The sequence below is a fragment of the Halichoerus grypus genome, chromosome 2, assembly GCF_964656455.1.
Source record: "Halichoerus grypus chromosome 2, mHalGry1.hap1.1, whole genome shotgun sequence".
NCBI classification, from domain to species: Eukaryota; Metazoa; Chordata; class Mammalia; order Carnivora; family Phocidae; genus Halichoerus; species Halichoerus grypus.
In genome coordinates, this window is record NC_135713.1 from 159,406,668 (window position 1) to 159,431,201 (window position 24,534).

The 24,534-nt window shown below is 52.7% G+C and overlaps 1 protein-coding gene and 1 non-coding gene across 2 annotated transcripts; one reads left to right on the plus strand and one right to left on the minus strand.

The window, feature by feature from the left end:
- Positions 1-161: 161 nt before the first annotated feature.
- On the minus strand, positions 162-22,275 carry ADORA2B (adenosine A2b receptor). Its single transcript, XM_036084550.2, has 2 exons — positions 21,829-22,275; positions 162-1,570 (listed from the first exon to the last, which is right to left on the minus strand). The coding sequence occupies exons 1-2, from the start codon at positions 22,161-22,163 to the stop codon at positions 907-909; spliced, it is 999 nt and encodes a 332-aa protein (XP_035940443.1). The 5' UTR covers positions 22,164-22,275; the 3' UTR covers positions 162-906.
- On the plus strand, positions 11,930-12,060 carry LOC118530870 (small nucleolar RNA SNORA18). Its single transcript, XR_004914862.1, has one exon. It is a non-coding gene; the product is annotated as a small nucleolar RNA SNORA18 (small nucleolar RNA).
- Positions 22,276-24,534: the final 2,259 nt, after the last annotated feature.

Here is a 24,534-nt window from a genome sequence, read left to right on the forward strand (position 1 = left end):
GGTCAGGGCACCGGGGGCACCGTGGTCCCTGCTGGGCAGAGCCTTTTGTTGCCACAGATAAAACCTGTCAGGACTCGACTCCTTGGGAAACTTGAGCTGGGTATAAACTTCTCTTTTTAAGCAATCTTCAGAATAAAGAACAGAATGTGGATGCAGCACCCTAAGCTTGTGAAGTTTTATTTTTATTTCACCCAATAGATGTACATGGTTGTATGATTCTTACTTATTCAGATTTTCACACTTGGGCCCCAGCAGCGTGGCCAGACTTCAGCGTGGTAGAGGACTACACTTGACTACCTGACTGTCGAAGGGGCAGATGCCGTCTGGGAGAGAGGGATTCCATCTCTCCGGTTTCTTCCACTAGTACATGGAAAAGAATGTTACCAAGGAATGATATTCTACTTACAAACTTACAAGAGTAGCATTTCCCCAAATAAATATAACAGTTTGTTGACTGAAGAATTACACTTAATTTTCCTGGTCACCTTCCTAGGAACAAGTATCTATTTTTAGTATGTTCAACTTTTAGTCTTTCACTGCCTCTAAGTTAAAACAAAACAAAACAAAACATTTGTATTATAATAGTTCACAGTGTTTCACAGTAAAATAGTTTCATTTTCTACCATGAAAAGAGGCAGACTCTTAAAAAAACAAAACAGTCTTTTACAATCCATTCAGGCCATCGGCATCATCCACACAGAGCAGCCAGAAAGAACCAGAAAGACATTTGTGAACCTTTGGAGCCGACTAATAACATGTGCATATTAGCTGGGTATGTGGTCACTCGAGAGGCAGCCCACGCGCTGACACGGCGTAGCTGTAACAACGGCAATCAGCCAGTCCCGTCCCGTCCCGTCCCTGTGCTGATTGTGAACGTGTGCCTTCTTGAAGAGGCCGGGCCCTCAGTCAAAGGCCCACATCAAGGGCAGGCTGTGCACCTGCCTGCCCGTTCCCGCTCTTGAGGACATCTGTCTGGCAGAGGACATACCTGGAGATGATTTTGTGAAAAGTATAGCGGAAGTCTTGGTTCCGATAGGCATAGACAACGGGATTGACCACCGAGTTGGCATGTGACAGGAGAATGGCCGTGTTCATTGCCCACTTGGGCTTATTCTTTGCCCGGGCTGGCTGAAAGAGACTGACACAGTTGATGGCATGTAGTGGCAGCCAGCAGAGAGCAAAAATGCCAACGATCATGGCCAGGGACTTGGCGGCGTGGATCTCCCGCTGGATGATGGTCCTGGAGTGGTCCATCAGCTCCATGTGCTGAAGCTGCCTACAGGCCACCATGAAGATCTTGATGTAGATCACCAGCATGATGAGCAGCGGGGGCAGGACACACCCAAAGAAGTTGAAATACACCATGTAGCTCATGGGGACCACGTTCTCAAACAGACACTTCACGAGGCAGCAGCTTCTGTTGGTGGCTCCATCCCAGGGTTCCGTGCAGTTGGTGGCCCTGTCCTTACTGTTCCACCCCAGGAACGGGGTCAGCCCGATGCCAAAGGCGAGGACCCAGAGGGCAGCAATGACTCCTCTCGCTCGAGTCCCAGTGACCAAACTCTTATACCTGTCCAAAAGAACATCATCTGTTATCGTCAGCGTGCAGACCTCTGTAACCGGAGTCCGAGACCCCACCTCTGCTTTGGTTCCGTGGCCTTTACGCCAACAAGCTTTAGGGTTCACCCTCAGGGGGTACCATGGCCTTTTACCCTCAACGTGAAGACATGCAAATAGGTAGGAACACCTTTGCTCCAACAAGCTCAATAAGAGTTTCATTCTTGACTTACTAGCTCAGCTCTGTTGAGTGACAAATCATGGTCAGTGAGAACAAGGGGAGAAGTCTTAGAGGGTGCTTTCTAATTATCCACATCCCGATCTGTGAGTCTAGGTCTTCTGTAAGGCACGGTTCTAGGTGGTGCGCCTCACCAGTGAACAGAACACCCAAGATCCCTGCTTTGAAAGAACTTACATTGTAGTAGGGGGAGACCGATGATCCTAAACAACAAACATGTTAGTAAATTATATGGTGTGTTAACAGGAGAGGTGTATGAAAAAAGAAAAAGCGGAGTAAGGAAGATCAGGACTGGCAGGGACTGGAGTTTTCAAGAGGTCAAAGGAGGTTTCATTGATTCGGTGAGACTTGAACAAAAGCCTGAGGAAGTGAGGCTTGGAGCCCCCAGGACCCCAGCAGCACTACCTGGCGGCTCTGGGCAAGAATCCTTCTGGCCTCCCACAAATACACGAGAGGTCTGTCTCAGACCGTAAGAACAGTCACCTCTGGAAACTGCTGGAGAACAAGACTTCTGGCAACATCCCTCTCTCTGCTAGCAGCAAAGCTGATAAAAACAGGGAAATACTGCAGCAAATATTAAATAACTCTAGTAGTTCTAAAACTTGAAATCTTGTTTAAAACTGCTAGAAATCATAACGCACAATTTAGACATTTTGCCATAAACTAGCCCATATATGGTTTACGTAGCAAAGCTATCAGGCTTGCTATTCACAGTTGGTCCATAATATGTATTCAATGTCAGGTATTGAGGAAATGAGAAAAAAATCTTTCCTTAATCTCTGGGAAGAAAATTGGGAAATAACTGGATACACATTACCTTAAGACCTGTCTCTGGAAAGTGTCCAGTTTCCCCGGCCTGCAGTAGAAAGCCTGTACTCAGCCCGCCCCACCTACCCCGTGCCGGGCAACCCCTCCGCCCCCGGCCACCGCATGCTGCTTTCGACATGGGATAAAACACCTGTTCCTGTTTCAAGGGTCACCTCCGTTCCTGATCACCTCTCAGGCTGAGGTGGCCACTCCCCCTCTCTGGCCCCAGACACACACCTGGCATAAAGCTTATTTATCTAATACGTGTGTTTTCCCCTCAACTAGAATGTCAACCTCTTAAGAACTGGCACTTTGTCCCTTCTGTGTTGGTGTCCCAGGGCCCGGCACATATGTAGTAGGTTCTTAATGATAATGGCCATTATGAATGCATTCCTTATTTGTTACCTGATTTGTTATCAGACGGCTTTAAAAGAAGATTCTACTTATTAGGAATACCTAATGCTACAGGTCTGGACAGGCCGGGGAACTGGTACAGTTTGCTGAGGAAGTTAACAGAGATCTTGCCTTGTAAGTGACAGTGATCCCTAATCTTTTCTCCTCCCTCTGAGGGCAACTCTCTGCAATGGGCAGCGCGATCGTGGGGCCTTTACTACAAATGACCTGCTGGGCTCCGTTGCTCACTGAATTTTCCTTGGCCAATAAATCCATCTATTTCTAGGGGCGCCTGGGTGGCTCATTTGGTTAAGCAACTGCCTTTGGCTCAGGTCATGATCCTGGAGTCCTGGGATCGAGTCCCGCATCAGGCTCTCTGCTCAGCAGGGAGTCTGCTTCTCCCTCTGACCCTCCCCCGCCATGCACTCTCTCTCTGTCATTCTCTCTCTCTCTCTCAAATGAATAAAATCTTAAAAAAAAAAAAAAAATCCATCTATTTCTAAATCCTTTCTGCTTCCCTCCTCATTCAGGAATCTACAGCCATTCCTTAAAAAAAAAAAATGTTATTCCTGTCCATTACCCCACCAGAGAATGCAGTCGCTCCCTGCAGAGTAACCAGGCAGCCTCCCTACAAGCCAGGCACTTAGAATCACAGGAATTTAGATCTATGAGGCCACTTCCTCAGAAGCCTGCCCTTTCTCTTTTGTTGTTCACAGGATTCAACCGTATTTAATTGAGTACAGTTGAATACAGGCCAGTCCAGGGCCGGGATGAACTGTATTTGGGGTAAGCAAATTCTCTGGTACGGAGCGGTCTGGAGTGGATACATGAGGTGGTTTCGGCCAATGAGACAAAAGGAAGTCTGCTCGGGTACTTCCAGGAAAGATTTTACTTTTTCTTTTTTTAAGATTTTATTTATTTATTTGACAGCGAGAGAGGGAACACAAGCAGGGGGGAGTGGGAGAGGGAGAAGCAGGCCCCCCAGCTGAGCAGGGAGCCCGATGCGGGGCTCGATCCCAGGACCCTGGGATCATGACCTGAGCCAAAGGCAGACGCTTAACGACTGAGCCACCCAGGCGCCCCGAAAGATTTTACTTCTTGATAAAAGGAGAGAGACCCATGAGGAGGGCTCTTCCCCCTCGCCCATCCCTTTTTGCTTTTGATGCTCCTATGGGAGGCCGTGATGCCTAAAGCTGCAGCAACCATCTTGTGACCATGAGGGGCTAGCCTGGAGACAAAGCCACGGCAAAGCAGAAGGAAGGAAAGAGCCCGGGTCTTTCACGACCTCTCTGAACCACTGCACCAACCCTAGAACCATCATGGCTCCACATTCGAGTTCAAGAAATCATTAAATGTCTTGATTGCTTAAGCCACTGTTAACCAGCAGCCGAAAGCATACAAACTGGAAGGGACTTTTCTCTCTTCTAATCAAAACTCTCTTATTTTACAAATGAGGGAACAGAGATACAAAGTCTTTGAGTAACAAAAGCAATAAAAGAACCAGAGACCAAAGCTAGGTCAGGACTCTCAACCTGTGTTCCTTGTACCACATTATGCTGGGGCTTATTTTACTTGACGGTTTTTTTTTTTTTAAAGCAACATTAGACACTGTACATGGAGGGATCACAGGGGGTGGCTTCCCACCAGAGTTCAGAACAACAACCGGAATCCACCTACATCTGAACTCAAAACTGCTGGATCCTGCATGTGTGAAAAACTACTTTTATGCTCAACTGACTTAGATAAAGCAGATGAGTCCATGAGGGGAGCAGCTGCTCACCACTTTGTGAACCCCCCCCCCAATACAGCTTTTTTCCCCGTTGGTTCATTATTTCATTCAGAGCTCCTCCTTCGGACCAGGCCCTCTGTTAATCACTGGAAACATAATCACAGCCCTCCTGGGTTGTAAAGCTAACCAGAGAGAAAGTAAACAAGTTGGGCGCCTGAGTGGCTCAGTCGTTAAGCGTCTGCCTTCGGCTCAGGTCATGATCCCAGGGTCCTGGGATCGAGTCCTGCATTGGGCTCCCTGCTCAGCAGGAAGCCTGCTTCTCCCTCTCCCACTCCCCCTGCTTGTGTTCCCTCTCTCGCTGTCTCTCTCCCTCTGTTGAAAAATAAATAAAACCTTAAAAAAAAAAAAAACAAACACACAAACGTATCATTACAAATCAGAATGAGTTTGGCCACACCAAAATGAATACGATGCAGGTAAGAGAAAAACAGGAAGACTTTGGACAGAGGATGCTGGAAAAGGCCTCTTAAGCAAAGCTAGGTTCAGAAGGAGTAAAAAATTACAAGAGTGAGGGCGCCTGGGTGGCTCAGTCGTTAAGCGTCTGCCTTCGGCTCAGGTCATGATCCCAGGGTCCTGGGATCGAGCCCCGCATCGGGCTCCCTGCTCCGCGGGAAGCCTGCTTCTCCCTCTCCCACTCCCCCCGCTTGTGTTCCCTTTCTCGCTGTGTCTCTGTCAAATAAATAAAATCTTAAAAAAAAAAAAATTAGAAGAGTGGAGAGGAGAGCATTCTAGTCAGAACAGCATGGTAAGGCTTTCAGACAGGAAAGGATTTTACTTTCCTAAAGAAGCAAAAGGAACTGAGTGACCTAAGACGAGGCAGGGGCCAGCTCATAGGCCATGGGAAGGAATCTAAATTTTGATATTCCAAGTGCAGTGGGAAACTGTTGAGGGCTTATTTTAAGCAAGGGAATGGTGCTGATTTATGTTTAGTAAAGCCCACGGTATGGAGACTGAATTTTAGGGAAGAAGAAAAGCAGATCAATTAGGAAACTCTTTTGGTGGTGCATTCAAGAGAAACTGTTGACATGGACCAGGGTGACAGCAAAGATGGTGCCGACAGATCTGCCCTTTGGAGGGAGAACCAACAGGTCTTGAAAACGGGTTGGATGTAGGAAGATGAAAAATTGCGGATGATTCCTAGGACTTTTCCCCTCCCATGCACTAATGTTTTTTAATTCATTATACGGAAACAGTATCAAGGGGATTAAGAGCAAGAGAATGCTGAATGTTAGTATCCTGATGAAAACGATCCATGGAGAGAGAGAAGACGTACAAAAAAGGCCAGACTATTAAAGCAGCTGAGAGTCTGAGGAGGTTGGAGGACGTGGGTCCAGGGTTCGTGTGGAGGGACACGCCGCTGTGGCAGAAGGAAGGAGGAGGACAAGGCCAGGGCAGGAGGGGGAGGGCCTGGTGGCTAGAAGACCTTTGAGAGCCGTGGTCACCTCAGCCACGGAAGAAGAGCCATCCCCCGAGGGAGCGGGGAGGCCGAGGTGTCTCAGCGAGGGCAAGAGGGAGCTTGCTAGAACTACGTGGTGGGATGCCTGCCTCTGTGGTTCTGACCGTGCGGCAGCCCCCGTTGAGGACGAGGAGCAGGCTGACCCGTGGAAGTGCGAGGCCGAGGAGGAGTGAGAAAGACAGGAGCTCAGACCAGGGTGCGGACGCTCGGGCTGGTGGCAGGTGCGGCGGGCGCGCACAAGGGCGGCAGGGGGCGGGGGCTGCGTGTCCGGACAACGGGAACATCAAAGGTGCGTGTCTTTTGCAGGAGGGAACGGGACACGACTCTGGAAAGGAGAGTGGAGAGAACCAAGAGGAAGCGCTAAAATACTCGGCTAAAGAGGAGACTAAAGCCGCATCTCCATTTTCATCTTTAATGTGCCAAGAGTACTTGAAACTTTAAAGGAGAAAAAAAAGAAAAGTTCATCATTCCTTTCTTCATCTAAAACAAGGTTTCCTCCCTCATTTCCTCCTAACTGGTAGATCGTTTCCCACCCTGGCGGCCTCTGAACCACATGAGCGAAGTCCTGGGGCACCGTGCCTGCAGACCCACTCCCCGCAGCCGTGACACTGAGCCCGCGCCGCCGACGCACCTCCTCCAGGCGGCCTTCCCGTCGCGCTCAGACCGTGCCTCTCAGGTCACAGCTGGGCTCACTCCGGTTTACAGACGTGGAAACTGAGGCTCAGAGGGCTTACGTTATTGGCCTGCTGCCCCGAACTGCAGTCAGAACACAAACTCCATCTAACGTGACTCCAGTTTGGCCACAAGTAGTCCTTTCCCTGCTCGGGACCAGATGGCTCCTCTCCCCAGTCCCGGCTCCCGCCTCCGCCGGTCACTGAGCCACAGGCCCACCTCGGGGGCAGCCGCTCCGCTTTCCTCCCCGCACACATCTGCCCTTGCCGGAGCTGCTCGCTGGCTCCAGGGACCTCCCCTCCGGAGCCGGCCACGTGGGAATGGAGGGCTTGAAGCAAGAGGCCCCCACTACTTTCTTGGTAAGCAGTCCTTAAAAGGCAGCGCAGAGACTTCCTTTACTCTGCTGGAGGAACAGCCAGACCCACAGGAGAAGCATGGGCTCCAAAGACAAAAACACGTTTACGCGGGCACTCCAGCTCCGTAATGGCACACGGTGTCCACGAGACCCATGCCCGGGCCCAGGCCCCGATGGGAGATAGTCGGGGATGCTGGAGAAAGCAGGCAGGTGTCCCCGCACCAAGCAGGATGCTACCAGGGATGACCCCTGGGCTCCCTGGCGTCTCACGAAGGCTCTAGTAACCTCCTGCCCTGTCCTCTCATCTCGTCCTTGCAGCCGTTGTGGCCCCGTCCCTTTCCAGAATGCCTGTCTCCTTCCCTGGCCCCACCTCCGGCCTGCGGATTCCGTGCTTTCCTCCCTCTACACCAGCGGCTCCCACAACATCCTCCTGCGCGCGCACGCGCGTGTGTCCCCAAAACATTCCCGAAAGGCAGGGGTCAAGTTTTTCCCCTCCATCTGCCTCTATGCCAGTCTCTGCCCGGCTGTGGGGGGGCACCGAGCATGACAGTGAGGCTGAGGAAGCCGGACATAGGTCCCCAACGTAGGAGGTGTCAATAAAATGTAGAGATGACTAAAGGAAGCATAAGCAGCTTTATTATCCCAAACAAGCACGAGCAATTCTCTCCCACACAAAAGGGGTGTTCTGGGAAAGTCCTGGCTCTGCTGCTCTCTGCTGGACACGGGGCTGGGCTGTGACCCACCCGTCCTCCCTCGAAGGGGCTCATTAGCTAAGGAGATTGACAGAAAAACGGTCACAAGGAGGGACTCAACAAAGGGAACAGTGTGGACCCTGAGGTTACATAAGGCAAAGCGGAATCGCCAAGTTCTGCACAACAAGGGCTGGCCTATTTCTGGGGCAGGGTCTGCTGCCTCCCAGGCTCTGCCGCCCTCCGCTCAGACCAGGCCGCCTTCTTGGCCTTAGAAATCAGGATTCCCAGCTCCCGGGTGCTCTGAGATCAACATGTGCCCTTGGGTGGCTGCCCTGGTGGAGGGGAGGGGGGGAGGGAGGGCTGTACTCTGGCGGCGGAGAAATGGGGACAAAAGCGGCTGCAGAACCCACCCCCATGGCTGCCGGGGCTTTTAACAGAGAGAGAAGGTGTTCAAAGCACTTTGTGGACGCATAGCTCTAGGGAGATGTGCGTGGAGTCCTGTCGCATTGTATTCCTAATACAAACATTTCTGCTTTAAAGCATGTGAATATACATTTTAGGAAAACTTCATGTTCCCTAAAAGTGCCCACAAATGATAACAGGATGTATATCGAAATCGGGTTAGGACAGACCCCCTCAAAACCTATAAAATGTCATAACTAGAACACTAACGACTCGGAGCACCCGAGCAAGCAGCTCGGCGGGGCTGGAGGCTGCCACAGTGAATATTAAAAATGCACTCAAAAAATCTAGTGGAAATTCTGGCAAAACCTGAATTAGAGCAAGGCTGGGAAGTGCCAGGATGAGGCGGATGAAAGAGCTGTCCGGAGCCAGGGGGCTGTAATTAAGCAGGGCACGGTGGGCCAGGCTGGGAGACGGCTTTCGGAAGAAGCCGGCCCAGATGGGTTTTTTTCTTCCTCCCTGTTCCCCTTTGGGCTCCTGCGCCACAGCCGTTGAACAGAGGGCTTTTTCCTTTCCTGCTGATAGCTACTCCCGCGATCCCAAGCCCTTCCACCGGGGCCAAACCATGGATGAACCAAAGCAGTCTGCAGGGGACCAGCATTCTCCCCCTCTCCACCCATGACACGTGCACGAGCTCACATTACAGAAGTTCACAGTGAAGCAGACCAGTGTGTCCTGAAGTGCTGCACCGTGCTCCCCAGGGACCCCTGATCCCCACGGCGCCCCTTCCCCAAACCTCCCACATAACCATATTTTGTGTCTCCTTCCACCGAAGCATGTGCTCCTTAATGGCAAGACTCCATCTCGTTCACTGCTGCATCCGAAGCACCAGCCGTGGGCTGGGCACACAAGTGCTGAACGGGAGCCTGAATTTACAAGAGAACAGGACTCTGGTCTTAATCACACAGACACGTGTAACGGCCACTTGGTAGCTCTAAGCGAAACAAGGCAGGGGGCATGGAAACGTGTCTGGCTTGAGCTGCAGCCTATATAGTTCACAAGAACCTATCTGCAGAAAAGGGACGTCTTTGTGCTGAGTAGCTGCTTCAGATTTCTCACGGAACCAAACGAAAAGGGTTTGTGAATGGGTGTCATGGGGACGCCTGGGTGGCTCAGTCGTTAAGCGTCTGCCTTCGGCTCAGGTCATGGTCCCAGGGTCCTGGGATCGAGCCCCGCATCGGGCTCCCTGCTCGGCGGGAAGCCTGCTTCTCCCTCTCCCACTCCCCCTGCTTGTGTTCCCTCTCTTGCTGTGTCTCTCTCTGTCAAATAAATAAAATCTTAAAAAAAAAAAGTTGCCATGGACAGAAAAACAGAGCATTTGAATGGCACGTCTCTGTTAAAGAAAGAGAATACACAGCCACAAAGCTTCCCGAGAAGGACACTTAAGACCAGGATGACTTCACTAATGAATTCTATCAAACTTTTGAGAAACACATAAAATCATTCGTTCGCAAAAAGAGCAGACACCATTTGGTTCTACGTACATGTATTTCAGGTCTGGGAGTGGGAAGGTCTCTCGGTGACCATTTGTGGTAAATGCACAGAGGGCTCTCTGCCTTGTCCCCACCGTCTGTGACGGTCCTAGCTCTAGTGTGGGGGGCAGCCCGACATAAGGACAGCACCTGCCTATGTGCCCGGTGACAGCTGTGGTCACCAGAGCCTACCTTCAGGCCAAGTGCTTCCAAGGAGGCCAGGACCCTCAGCTACTCTGGCTCCTGGCGGCGGGGGTCCTCATCTACTCTAACAGGTTCGGATTTGGCTGAATCCCAGCGGCCGACCTGGCAGGGGCCTGAGCTGGGCCCACTGCTGCATGTATAGGTAGCTGGACAGGATGCCACTTGTCCTTTGCAGTCACCCAAGAACGACGGAGGAAGAATGCAGGTGGCTGAAAAGAAAGCCGTCAGCACTCCCCACCAGCCTCCTATGGCTAGGAGACAGTCCACCATGGTCTGACGGTGATTCAACCCACTGAGATTGAAGATGGGGACCGGGACCGGGTCTCCCAGAGTTCACCTTGGAGGCTGTTTTTTTGGTGAGTCTCACATTTTGGTTTTCATGTATCGGGGGGGGACTCGGGGACAGCCCGCGGTTTGCTGGGCTCCAGACTCTGATTTTCAAATGAAGTAAGAGCCGCTAAGAGAAAGGGCCCCTGCCTGAAACCAAACCAGAGAATAAAAAGATACCTCGTCTTCTCCCCCATAAAGTACTCTCCCACACTGCTGCCATCAGGAGGCACGTAATATCGATATGTCCCATTACTGGTGATGTTAGCTTGGATCACCTGGTTACCATGGTTTCTGCCAGGTTTCTCCACTGTAACGATTTTTCCCTTTGGATTTAGCAGATATCTTGGAAAAGGTACTTTGAGACTACATATCTTGCTCCTCATCAGCCTTTCACCAATGAGTTATAGCACCTATTGATGATTCTTGCCTGAACGAGTTATTACTATGATAGTTGCCAAATGATGATTCGCTTAACTCAAGCATTCCTACTCATTAATGAGATGGCATTCTCCTGTAAGCAAGAGTTCTTCCAACTCATTATTTAAAAAAGGGAAAATCTCCTAGTTCTTTCACTGTGAGGGCCTAGCAGAAAGGATGCTCCGGGGGTAATGAACACACTGACCCAAATCTTGGTTTCTAAATACCATTCTCCACTGAAAGGAAACAGGGCTCCTTGGAGAAATGGCTGATTCCAAAGCCGGAAAACACAATGTGAGCTTGCAAAACCTTCCTGTGACAGAAAGTAAGGAAGTGCTCAAAAAATTGATGGGAACACTTCTCGAAGTGAACTTGAGTGGGCTCCCACTGGCTCATTTTGGGCATCAAAATGAGAAACACACACAGATTAGAACACATTGAATGAAAATAAAACCCCATAAGTCCATTCTGATATTTAAAAAAATAATTTTTAAGGAGGAGCAGGGAGAAGGTAAAACTCTTTTTTATGAAGAACGCCAACTGATCAAGATGGAAGGAATGAAAAGAAAGAAAATTGCCATTTTACATGGTAATAACTGACTCAGGCAAGAGTCATCGGCGGGGAAAACATACCCTTCCAGTGCCTGAGCGCTGGCAGACACACTGTAACCAAGTGATCAGAGTAAGACCCCAACAATGGGACACACAGAGATGGCACGCCTTCTCGCGTGATGGATCCAAACGGACATAACATCAGGTAGAGAGTATTTGTCCAGGGAGAGAGCTGGGACCTTATCCTAAGGCACTGGGAGTATTAGGTAAAGGAAGGAGGGGCAATCAGGTTTTTGTTTTAGAAAAGACCGCGGTCTTGTAACGAATGGGCTAGGAGGGCAAGCTCGGATGCGGAGAGACCAGATGTGAGACTAGATGGGACCAAAGAGAAGTGACTGGGGAAGGATATAAGAAACCCAAATCGGAAAAAAAAAAAAAATGCAACGGAGAGGACATGTTCTGTAACGTCTTTCAATAAAGCTTTAAAGTTCTCTATGTTAAATAAATAAATAAACAAATAAATAAATAAAGCAGCTAAGGTTTATCCTGATGGGGTTTTTTCTGTAGACCTACATCATTGGGAACGCCTCATACAGAACACGTGTGGTTTCCTTTATTCACAGAATTATGTGTTAGATCCGTGGGAAAGAACTACAGGACATGATCGTCTAAAACTATGAAAGACCTAACAGTCACATTTTTTAAACCTCAGGCATTGGCCAATCCCTACAATCTGCAATTCTAGGGTGCGACAGTCTAGGGGGTGTCTGAAGTTGAGAAGCAGGCAGATCCATCTACTCTGACCCTAAACGTGGCCCTAAAGTAAAGAAAGTGGATCCCAAAGATTACAGGTGGGGAATTTCTGAAATATGTCCATATTCAAGTAGAGATCAAAGATGCCCAAGTGAAAGAATTGTGGACAGTGACAACCATGGATTAAACAAAAATTTTATTTATTTATTTAGAGAGCGAGCATGCATGTGCAAGCAGGGGGAGGGGCAGAGGGAGAGAGAGAGAGAGAACCTCAAGAAGGTTCCACGCTTGGGGCAGAGCCTGACCTGAGCCAAAATCAAGAGTCAGACACTTAACCCACTGAGCCACCCAGGTGCCCCAAAAATTCTTTTCAAAAGGACTATTTTAAAGATTACGATTCTGACTTTGGAGGAACTTAGGTGATTGACAGTGGAAAGAATCATATATAAAATTCCTTAAATAAAAATTTATTGACTTAAAAATATTTTTTATAGGAAATCTTTTCCTTTAGTTTTTTTTTAATATTTTATTTATTTATCTGAGAGAGAGAGAGCACGCATGAGCAGGGGGAGGGGCAGAGGGAGAAGCAGACTCTTCACTGAGCTGGGAGCCCAGGACTCTGGGATCATGACCTGAGCCGAAGGCAGATGCTTAACCGACTGAGCCACCCGGGTGCCCACCCCTCCAAAACTTTTTTAATTAAAAAAAAAAAGCAGATTTGACAGTGGTATTGAAATCAGCATTGGAAATCGAGAGGTCATCTACAGAAAGCCGCTCTGGGACGTCCGTGGGTGGTAGGATTGCAGCAGAACAGTCAGTAAACCAAGAAGGTGAGGCTCAGAGAGGGGCGAGGAACCTGAGTACGTTTAGTGAGGGAAAGAGCCTGCAGAGGGAAGAGGCTGCCATGCAAGAGGCTGGGGAAATGAACAATGCTGGAGCCCCACAAAACTGGAGGAGGTGGCTCCAGAGCCAGCGTGGAAGGACCACCCGGCCCAAACTCCCCAAGCTGCAAGCTCAACCACTTACTGTAGCACTTGACCATAACCTGTGCGCTTCCCCGAAGGCCCCACGTGTGGGAGGACGGGGTCACTCTGGACTCCTCCCTTCCCCGTCATGCCCAACATCCAACCAAGTCAGCAAGTCCTCTGGAACCTGTTCCCAAAGATCCCGTCTTCTAGCCCCAAGATTCTCAGTGTGTGGGGTCAGTAGAGATCCATGCGCAATCACGCAGGCTGACCACATAGTTCACACCCTGAGTCCACCGTGCCTGGCCCGACCCGCCACGTCTCTGGTCCTTGTTCGCGGACTATGGTCGCAGGGCCCATACTTGGTCCTTAGGATTCTTTCCTGTCCTGGTCTCTTGGCGATGAGCCTTCACCTGTGACCCCTCTCTGCCTCAAACACTGCCACAGCTCTTGGCTGCCTTCAGACATCAACCATCCCCGGTGCAGAAGTCCCGAGCTTATGCACCTCGACTATCTCTAGGCTCCGCCTCCATCTCCACGGCCCCTGCCCTGGTCACGCTTTCTTCCTTCACACCTACAGGACAGCTGGGCAACCTTACCCAATCTTGTCGCCTCCCATCCATCCCCCTTGCTGTCCGCCAGAGTGCCCGTTCTATAATGCAAACCTGACCACATCAAACTCCTGATGAAATTCCTACACTGGCCTTCCAGGTCCCACTTAGTTATCACTTCTCAGAAAAATCCCATTTAAATGACAGTAGAGAAACAGAGAAGGAAAATAACTCATAACCATCCTAAAAGTAGAAGTGGAGGGTGATAGCAGCAAACCAGAGATTTTAAGGAGTTTCCAGAAACCAGAGGGCACGCAGGATCATCAGGATGGGGAAGGGCCCTACATCAGAAACAGGGAGGGCCAGGAAGAGAAGCTCCAGTCCAGTAGCCAGCAGGTGCCAGAATGGGATTTAGAGGAGAAATGGAAATCAAGGGAAAGACTGCCTGTGCACCAGCTTTGTGGGCTGTCTCACTCTTCTGTTCATTGTCCCCCCATCTCCCATGGAGCATGGACCCCCTTCACCCTCCACCCTCTCCCCAAGCTGCAGCATGAGACCTCGTGATGGAAGAGGGGATGGGAGGAAGTTCTGATTACATACACTTTGTGCCACGTGAAGGAGTCTGAACCATGCGAATCCAAAAAAGGTTTTTTTCAAAACCGACTCAAAAATTGTTAACCTCAAATCAAAAGTAAAAATATGAATGCTAACATTCAAAAAAACAATAGAGAAACTAGGGAGGGAAAGTCAAGGAATTCTTCCAGAGGAGAATAAAAAGCTAAAGTGTTGGAAACTCATATATAAGAGAACTTTTAAGAGACAAAGATCAGGGGTGCCCAGGTGGCCCAGTCGGTTAAGCGTCTGCCTTCGACTCATGAGGGTCATGATCCCAGGGTTCTGGGGTCGAGCCCCACATCGGGCTCCCTGCTCAGCATGGAGTCTGCTTCTCCCTCTCCCTCTGCCGCTCCCCCTGCTTGTGCTCTCTCTCTCTGTCAAATAAATAAATAAATAAATCTTAAAAAAAAAAAAAAAAAAGAGGGGCGCCTGGGCGGCTCAGTAGTTAAGCGTCTGCGTTCAGCTCAGGTCATGATCTCAGGGTCCTGGGATTGAGCCCCGCATCAGGCTCCCTGCTCAGCATGGAGTCTGCTTCTCCTTCTCCCTCTGCCGGTCTCCCTGCTTGTGCTCTCTCTCTCTGTCAAATAAATACATAAATAAATAAATCTTAAAAAAAAGAGAGACGAAGATCAGTCAAGGAGGGGAAGTCTCCACCCATCGATTACAACTCCCAGAAGGAAAGAACAGAGAAAGGGGAGATAAGAATATGATCAAGAGTGTTCTATAGTTTTCTCAGTACAGATCCTTTGCCTCTTTGGTTGAGTTTGTTGAGGAAGACACAAAGAAATGGAAAAACGGGGGCACCTGGGTGGCTCAGTCATTGGGCGTCTGCCTTCAGCTCAGGTCATGATCCCAGCATCCTGGGGTCGAGCCCCGCATCAGGCTCCTTGCTCAGCGGGGAGCCTGATTCTCCCTCTCCCACAACCCCTGCTTGTGTTCCCTCTCTCGTGTCTCTCTGTCAAATAAATAAAATCTTAAAAAAAAAAAAAAAATGGAAAAACGTTCCACGCTCATGGATTGGAAGAACAAATATTGTTAAAATGTCTGTGGTACCTAGAGCAATCTACACATTCAGTGCAATCCCTATCAAAATACCATCAACTTTTTTCACAGAGCTGGAACAAATAATCCTAAAATTTGTATGGAACCAGAAAAGGCCCCGAATAGCCAGAGGAATGTTGAAAAAGAAAAGCAAAGCTGGTGGCATCACAATTCCGGACTTCCAGCTCTACTACAAAGCTGTCATCATCAAGACAGTATGGTACTGGCACAAACACAGACACATAGATCAGTGGAACAGAATAGAGAGCCCAGAAATGGACCCTCAACTATATGGTCAACTAATCTTCGACAAAGCAGGAAAGAATGTCCAATGGAAAAAAGACAGTCTCTTCAACAAATGGTGTTGGGAAAATTGGACAGCCACATGCAGAAGAAGGAAACTGGACCATTTCCTTACACCACACACAAAAATAGACTCCAAATGGATGAAAGACCTAAATCGGAGACAGGAATCCATCGAAATCCTAGAGGAGAACACAGGCAGCAACCTCTTTGACCTCAGCCGCAGCAACTTCTTCCTAGAAACATCGCCAAAGGCAAGGGAAGCAAGGGCAAAAATGAACTACTGGGACTTTATCAAGATAAAAAGCTTTTGCACAGCAAAGGAAACAGTCAACAAAACCAAAAGACAACTGACAGAATGGGAGAAGATATTTGCAAATGACATATCAGATAAAGGGCTAGTATCCAAAATCTATAAAGAACTTATCAAACTCAACACCCAAAGAACAAATAATCCAATCAAGAAATGGGCAGAAGACAGGGGCACCTGGGTGGTTCAGTTGTTAAGCGTCTGCCTTCGTCGCAGGTCATGATCCCAGGGTCCTGGGATCGAGCCCCACATCGGGCTCCCTGCTTGGCGGGAAGCCTGCTTCTCCCTCTCCCACTCTCCCTGCTTCTGTTCCCTCTCTCGCTGTGTCTCTCTCTGTCAAATAATTAAATAAAATCTTTAAAAAAAAAAATGGGCAGAAGACATTAACAGACATTTCTGCAAAGAAGACATTTAATGCCCAACAGACACATGAAAAAATGCTCAACATCGCTCAGCATCAGGGAAATACAAATCAAAAACCTCAATGAGATACCACCTCACACCAGTCAGAACGGCTAAAATTAACAAGTCAGGAAACGACAGATGTTGGTGGGGATGCGGAGAAAGGGGAACCCTCCTACACTGTTGGTGGGAATGCAAGCTGGTGCAGCCACTCTGGAAAACAGTATGGAGGGACCTCAAAAAGTTGAAAATAGAGCTACCCTATGACCCAGCAACTGCACTACTGGGTATTTACTGCAAAGATACAAATGTAGTGACCCCGAAGAATGGCTACGGGGGAGCCGGGGCAGATGAGGTGGGGATCCCAGGAGCTGGGATGTTTATAGCAGCAATGTCGACAATAGCCAAACTGGGTACATGGGCTCAGACTCGGGCAAATGTTGCACCTGCTGCTGGTTTAAGTCCCAGCTCAGGGCTCAGGAGTGCCCACGCACAGTGGAGGGCTCGTAACGAGAGAGGAGCACCCAAGTCCCTCCGCCCCAGTCCCGGGTGACCTTTCCTCCAGTCCTGAGCGCCATGTTCCCTTCTGTAGGTAACAGGCTGGCCCCAGGACTACTCATGCTGCTGTCCTGGGACTGGCCCTCGCCCATAGCACCTGCCGGCTTTCTGAGCGCCTCTTCTCCCCACTCTCCCTCAGGCCCGTGAGAGCCCTTCAGAAGATGGTTCCCCCTCTTTTCTCCATTAAAACTTATCAGACCATCTTTTTTCTGACATTCTTTCACCAGACAGCTCTGCCCATTACCGGTACCTGCCGTCTGGGACCCTCCCCCAACACACACTCTTCACCCAGTCACTCACATATGCACCCAAAATACGGCTGCCTGCCCCGTGCCGGGCAACATGCCCAGTACTGGGGCCTGGAATTTAAGAACAAGCCCCTCCTGGGAGTCAAAGAGCTCATGCCCAGGGCAGAAAGAGACCATAACCCGCGACCAGGTAAAGACCTACTTTAGGGCCAAGTCAGTGATAAATGAAGGCAGGGGCCGGGAGAAGCCTCTTCAGACTGGCCCGGGGAGAAGAGCCTGGGCCCCCGTGGGGCTGTGGTGGGCGAGGCGGGGAGGGGACAAGGTGGGTGGGCAGAGGCCAGGTCGTGGTGCCACACTGGCATTTAGGCGCCACGGCCCGGCGTTAAGCAGGGGAACGAGGCGATCTGATTTAAGACTCAAATCCTCGTCTCTGGCAGCATTCTGGAGAATGGCTACGGGGGAGCCAGGGCAGATGAGGCGGGGATCCCAGGAGCGGACCCGGGGGCCGCTGGGAGGACATGTGTGGTGAGGTCCAAGAAGGGACCGTCAGATTCGACCCACAGGAGGCAAACTGAGCGGAAGACTCGCTGGAGAGGCTCAGGGCGGAGGGCCACAAAGGACTCCACTGGGGGTGGGGGCGGGAGTGGATTTCAGGGCACCCACCAGTTACTGGTGGCTTCCTGGGGCTACTGCGACCAAGGGCCCCAAGCCTGGTGGCTCGAAACTATTTATCCCCTCAAAGTGCTCGAGGCCAAAGCCTGTAAGCCAGGCGGCAGGGCCGCGCTCCCCGCCAGAGGCTCTAGGGCCCCAGCTGGCCCGGGCTTCTCCCCGCTTCTGCTGGCTGCCCCCTGCATCCCTCCGGGCCCCGCCTCCACGTTCACGTGGCCTCGTCCTCCCTCTCCGCAGGTCTGTTTCCTAAAGATGTGATGGCATTTAGGGGCCACCAGATAGATAATCCAGGACAAAGTCCTTGTCTCAAGATACAGAGAAAGTACCATTCATTCCTTTCCCACAGAAGGGAAACGTCCACAGGTTCTGGGGGGTTAGAACATGCACTCAGGGGGGACACCATTCGACCCACGACAATGGGAATGGTCTGGAAGAGAAAGAGAACACGGATGCGGAAGAAGGGAGGACTCACGGAGGAGTGTCCCTGGGAAGGTGGGAGGGGTATGACCCAGAGCTGAAATTCTTTCTTAGCTTTATTTTGAAACAACACTAAAGGTGAATCTTCTCCTATGGGATTTGTTGCTCAATTTAAAAAAAGACAAAGAAAAAACATTTTGTAAAAACACTCAGAATCCCCTGCCAACTCCTACCGTACGGTTGAGTCCGCTAAGGGAGGCTCAGCGGAGGCCGCACTGTCACCCGAGGCGCGCTCCTGCTAAGGCGTCTTCAGGAACTACCTCAGACCGTGGCACCGAGGAAAGGCCTCCAGGTGGCAAAGGGAACAGGGAGGCTGACACGGTCAGAGCAGACACGCCCCCTTCCCTTCGGTGGCCAAGAGATGAATCACATAGTCACCCCGCACCCCCACAGCTCAGCGGGGGGGTTGGGGCCCCAATGGGAACAGGATTAGATTAGGGAGGAAATGCTCTGGCCATGAATTGGCCTGAGGGTGAAGTGTGGGGGGTGGGGAGAGCAGCTGAAGGCAGACACCCCCCCACCCCCCCACCCCCCCCCCCCCCGACCCTGGGCCTGCAGCAGGGGAAGCACTCCGGGCTCCGCTGTGTGCCCCACGACCGCACCAGTGCAAGAGGACCCTCCGCTGGGGCCAACCTCAGACCCGCGTGGACTTGACCTAGAGGAAGCGGCCTTTCTTCTGTGTGTGGGCGCCCCTCACTCTGAAGGCCCGGGACAGTGCCTGGAGTGAGCAGACACTCCTCCTTTTCAAGTCCAGCCAAAATTGTCATGTTTGTGCCCAGCATGACCTTGGGGCTCCCCTTTCCCTCTGCACTGTGATCTCCCCGATGTCACTAAAACACCAGCCTTGGCAGCTGGGTGGCAGGTGGGGCCTGCGGTCTCTGCGGCCTTGGGCTGTGCTCACGGCTGGCTGACCACTCGGGCCTCGAACCCAGAGCCTTGGGGCACGGATGCTGTTGGAGCCCGCCATACCTGTGACCTGGGGGGAACCAAGGCCAAGTCCAAGGGCCTGCCAATTCCCCAGTTAAAGATACTGACACTGGAATCTCCTCCCCATACCCCACCCCAGAGATTCTGACCCAGCAGGGCCCTGTAATCCTGCACCTTAGCCTGCTCATAGGGGGCCATACTCCCCAGAAGCAGGAAGTGCTAGCAGCTGAGGGACCTTCCCCCAGGAGGGCTCAGGAGCCCTGAGAACCTGTACCCTCTCCAACCGGCGAGGGTGGGGGTTGGTGCCAGGGACAGGTCAGATGCCAGAACCTTCCCGGGGCGGGGAGAAGAGGCTGCCGGCACGCCCTTCTCCCACACCTCTGAACTCTCGTGGGCAGACCAAGAGGCCAGGAAGGGGATGAGCTCTGCGGCGCCTCCCAACTGACCATTCCTCCCACCCTACTCCTGCATCTCCCCCCCACTGCCCTTGGCAAATGCAAAGAAGTTAAGGGCCTGTGATTCACACTGCTTTCCCCTTAACACACCCACACCCATTTTTTTCTTCAAGACCCCGCCCAACACAAACCAGGACAAGAACCAACAGATTTCAACTTTTATGGAACTTCCTGCTCCGCGGGGCACAAGGGATTCTTCCAGTAACTCCTGGTGGGGGGGGGGGTCTCTCTGGGCCTTTGCCTGGAGCAAAGCCAAGGGGCGTCTGTTTAATGGGCAACTCGGGCTGGGAGCTTGGGACTGACTGCCTGCCGGATGCAAACAGTCCCAAAGGCCATCAAGTCACCAGCATGAAGACCAAGAGGCAGGAAGAGGACCCCTAAGAGGCTATACCATGCTGCCCCAAGCCTTGGAAATCTCGGGGCTTGGTCACCTAATGGAATGCACGAGACCTCCTGGTCCGATGCCAAGGGCAGCAGCAGGTGGAAAGGCCTGGACACACAGATCAGGCCCACAGCCCGGCAGGAGGTTCCTGTTCCCACTGGGAGCAAGGACACAACCCACAGCTCCCAGGTTCAGCATGTCTGCCTGCTCAAAAGGCTTCTAGGCGCCTTCTCCCGGCCAATTCCCTCAAACACATTTCCCTTACAACCACCAATTGACTGCAAACAGATTCTGCTTCCAGAAACGGCAGTATGCTTTCTACCCGCATCCCAAACACCGATCCCACACACAGCCCTGTAAGACAGCCTGATAATGGCACAGCGGAATACCGTGCCAACTCTGAGTTCAAGTCCTGGCGCCGACACTCATTCCAGATGCATCATCCTGAGCAAGACCCTAATCTCCCTGAGCCACCCCCCCCCCCTTATCTACAAGATACAGCTACCAGTACCTACCCTCTGAATTACAGCAAGAACGAAAGGATAAACGGATAATATAAACTGCCTCTCAGACTTGGCACACGGTTGGCACTCAATAAATTCCTTCCCTTCCTTCCTGCTCCCGTGACTCAGTTTCCCTTCCCAGCTCCAAACCCAAAGAGATCCATCCAAAGCTCACCCAACTCAGAAACGCCAAAAGGGCCCAGGCAGGGAAGGCAGTAAATAATATCAATCGGCCCTGAGGTTCCCTGATACTCTTGCTTTCAAGTGCTCAACTCTGAATCCCATCATCAGCTACCACTGGGGCCGCACCCCCACGGCTGGCTGGCTCCATCCCCTGAAACCTACATTTTTCTCACTGGGCAGAAGAGACCACCCATAAATTCTCCGGTTTTCTGAAAACCTGTTGGCTCGTCCCCAGCCTGCTGGGACAGGGCAGTGGAGGGTAAACAAGGTTACACAACGAGCATGGGGCTCGGAGGCTGTGCGTACTGGCCAAGGGGGCAGCACTTTGACTCTTAAATAAAAGTATATGGAGGTGATTTGGGTCACCATTCAGCAGGCAGGCCCAGATGTTCCTAACGTTCCCTAGCGTTAACTGGGTCCTCCTCCCACCCCCTACCCCTCGGCCGGCCTGGCCCTAGTTTTGCGGCAGGTACATTCTGAACTTGGGTCTTGAGTAGTGTCCATTCTGACAATGCGAAGTCCCAGTGTCCAAAGCTGCCCTGGGGCCTCCCCAGCCTCCTGGACCCCCAGCACTCGGGGGGCGCGTCCGGCCGCTGCTCTGGACCCGGGCCTCGGCCGCGGGCGGCGGGTGGGAGGAAACAGTTTGGGGACCTCGCTCTGGGTCGGCCGCGGGTGACGGGTGGAAGGAAACAGTTTTCGCCACAGAGGAGGCGATGGCATGACCAAACCTCCCGCGCCCGGACCTCCACCCGCCCGCTGGGGGTGGCGCTTTCCCCGAAGTTTCCACCGCGGGCAGGCGACCAGGGACCGCACTCCCCAGAACTCCTAGAGCTGTCCCTACGCAGATCCCCTTAAAAACACGTGCGCAACCGGGGGAGCAGAGGCCTCCCGGATCCGGCCCCCGGGCACCGAGAGGGTCTGGGCAGCCCGGGCGCACGTGTCTCTGGGAACGGCCGGCGTCCTCCAGGCTGGGAACCGGAGCTCGGAGCGCCCCGCGTGCGCGCGCCGGCCAGCAACCCTGGGCCCGGCGCGGGCGCTCCTTTGCGGGGCTTCGACGCGGCCCCGGGGCCGGGGGCGCAGCGCGCCTCACCTGAGCGGGACGTGGATGGCCAGGTACCTGTCGACGGCCACGGCCAAGAGGCTGAAGATGGAACTCTGCGTGAGCACCAGCACGAAGCAGGCGAGGAAGAGGCAGCTGTGGAAGTCGGTGCAGAAGCCCAGGCTGATGGTGATGGCAAAGGGGATGGCGAACAGCCCCACGGCCACGTCGGCCGCCGCCAGGGACACCAGGAAGTAGTTGGTGGGCGTCTGCAGCGCGCTCGACGTGCCCACCGCCGCGCACACCAGCACGTTGCCCGCCACCGACAGCGCGGCGATGGCCAGCTCCAGCGCCACGTACAGCGCGTCCTCCGCCTCCAGCGGCATGGCCGGGCCGACCCAGCCCCTGCGTCGCCTACCCGGGCCGCGCTGGGCGCGCGGTTGCCGCGTGGGCCCCGCCGGGCACGGCCGGAGCGCCCGCACCGCGCGTCCGCCACTCGCGTCTGACCTGCCAGGCTCGCGCGCTCCGGCCCGGGATTCCGGGGGCGGGGCCGCGGGGAGGCGGCGACGCCCATTGGCCGGCGCGCCCGCCCGTCTCGCCCCCCCCCCCCCCCGGCGGAGCACCGCCCCTTCTCCCGGGCCGTGGACCCCTATGCGCCCGCACGGGGCCACGCGGGGCTCCACAGCGCACGCCGGGGCGCGGGCTGCGGCCCGCAAAGCGTCGTATGGTGGCGCTCTCCGGCGAAGTCAAGTTGCCCAACTTTCCCTTAGGCTCCAACTCGGTGGGTGTGTCCCGAGCGGTCGCACTGTCGGCCAACCAACGCGGCGCGGCGCACGCAGAGGCGGGGCCGCCGGGGGGATTGGGACCCGACTCTCCCCCGGGCGCCCGCCAGTCCCCCCACCCACGCCCCCCAGCCGCTCCACCGCCGGGCGCGGCGCGTTGAGGACCTTGAAGCCTTTTGGGCCTCCCCCACCCGAACCCTGGGCACCCCACTGGGCAGGCAGGGCTCGCCTTGCAAAGTGGACGACATGCCGCAGGGAGGGGACGAGGGGCCTGAACTCGAACGTTCCCACCTGATGTGTCCCTGCGGGTCGCGACACCCCGACGGCAAGGATGGCTCTAGAACGGTGCGGCTCTGCGCCGCCCCTCCCCTACACCCACCAGGCTCCCCAGCCTCACCTGCTCCTCTGCCCTCGCGGCCGCTGCACAGGCCGCTCCAGCTCTGTCTTCTACCTTGCGACCTGCTCCACGTCCTTTGTCTACCCCATCCCCATTCCAGTATTCCCCAGGCCCTCTCTTTGTCCTTCACGCTCACCCTGGCTAAGCTCGGGCTCCCAAGGTGTCACCCGTGCTCCTTACACCCTTACCTTCCAAGCCTACCCAGCAGCACTAAGTGTCCCCTGAGTGCCAGGCCTGAGCATCCCACTGCAGAATACTGAACTCCGTCAGTAGAGCTCGAGATCCCCCAAATCCAGCAAGTCCAAAATCAAGTTCCTCTTCATCTCTGCCCCAAACCTGTGCCCTCTCCTGCTTCTGGGACTCCATTATCGACCTTACCACCCACCTTCACCCACTCTAGGAAGTGTGCGGACACCCTCCTCCATCCTTCCCGACATCCAAATCGGTAGTGTTACCAATTCTGCTTCCAGAGCTTTGCTTCTCTTCTCCCCAAAGCCCTGTCTCAAGCGGGTTCCTCCTCACAGGTGGCTCCCATCATCCCTCCCTCACCTCGGCCCTGGGTCCCACCAACACCATCATTCTAGAGCACAGCTGGCCATGCCATTCCCTGACCCCAGATCCTTTGCTAGCAGTCACCAGACAAGGTAGTTAAAAAGATTGTCAGGAAATGGAAAAGATGCTTGCAAAATAATCATAAGCAAGTCACCTCCATAAGTCACTTCCTGGAGTTGACTGCTAAAGGGAGGAGGAATTCTTTTGGGGGTGATGAAAATATTCTAAATGTGGTGATGGTTGCACAGCTCTGTGAATATACTGAAAAACCACTGAACTATACACTTCAAGTGTGTGGATTGTATGGTATATCAGTGCAGCTGTAGGAACAACAACAAAACCCCTCAGCCTCCAACAGTCATGACCAGTACTATCTGCTTCTGTAGAAGAAAGGCAACACATTTTCCAAAAATATTCACAACAGATGTCCTGGATGGGCGAGGTTATTATTATTATTATTTTTTAAGATTTTATTTATTTATTTGACAGAGAGAGAGACCGAGAGAGAGAGCACAAGCAGGGGGAGCAGCAGGCAGAGGGAGAGGGAGAAGCAGGCTCCCCGCTGAGCAGGGAGCCCGATGCGGGGCTCGATCCCAGGACCCTGGGATCATGACCTGAGCTGAAGGCAGACGCTTAACAGACTGAGCCACCCAGGCGCCCCAATGGGCAAGGTTATTATAAGGGATTTTTTTCCTCTGTTTTCTAGGGAGTTTTGTTACTTCTATAATGGAAAAAAACAAAACAAAACCAAAAAACCTTGATTTTATGTTAAAATACTACATGATGCACAAATGCCATGCCCTGGCTGAGATCCGATACCACCTTCTCCACCACCCCCATTCCCATAGACACAAACTACTGTTACCACATAGACGGTAAACTGGAACCTTGGAGAGATCAAGGGACTTACTTATCCAAGTAGGGGCACAGGTGGCTTTTGCAGAGTGGGCACAACTTGGCAGTGGGGAGGCATCCAGGTGGGGAGCCGTGCCGGGCAGAGGTGGGGGTAAGGGGCTCGCTCAGGGA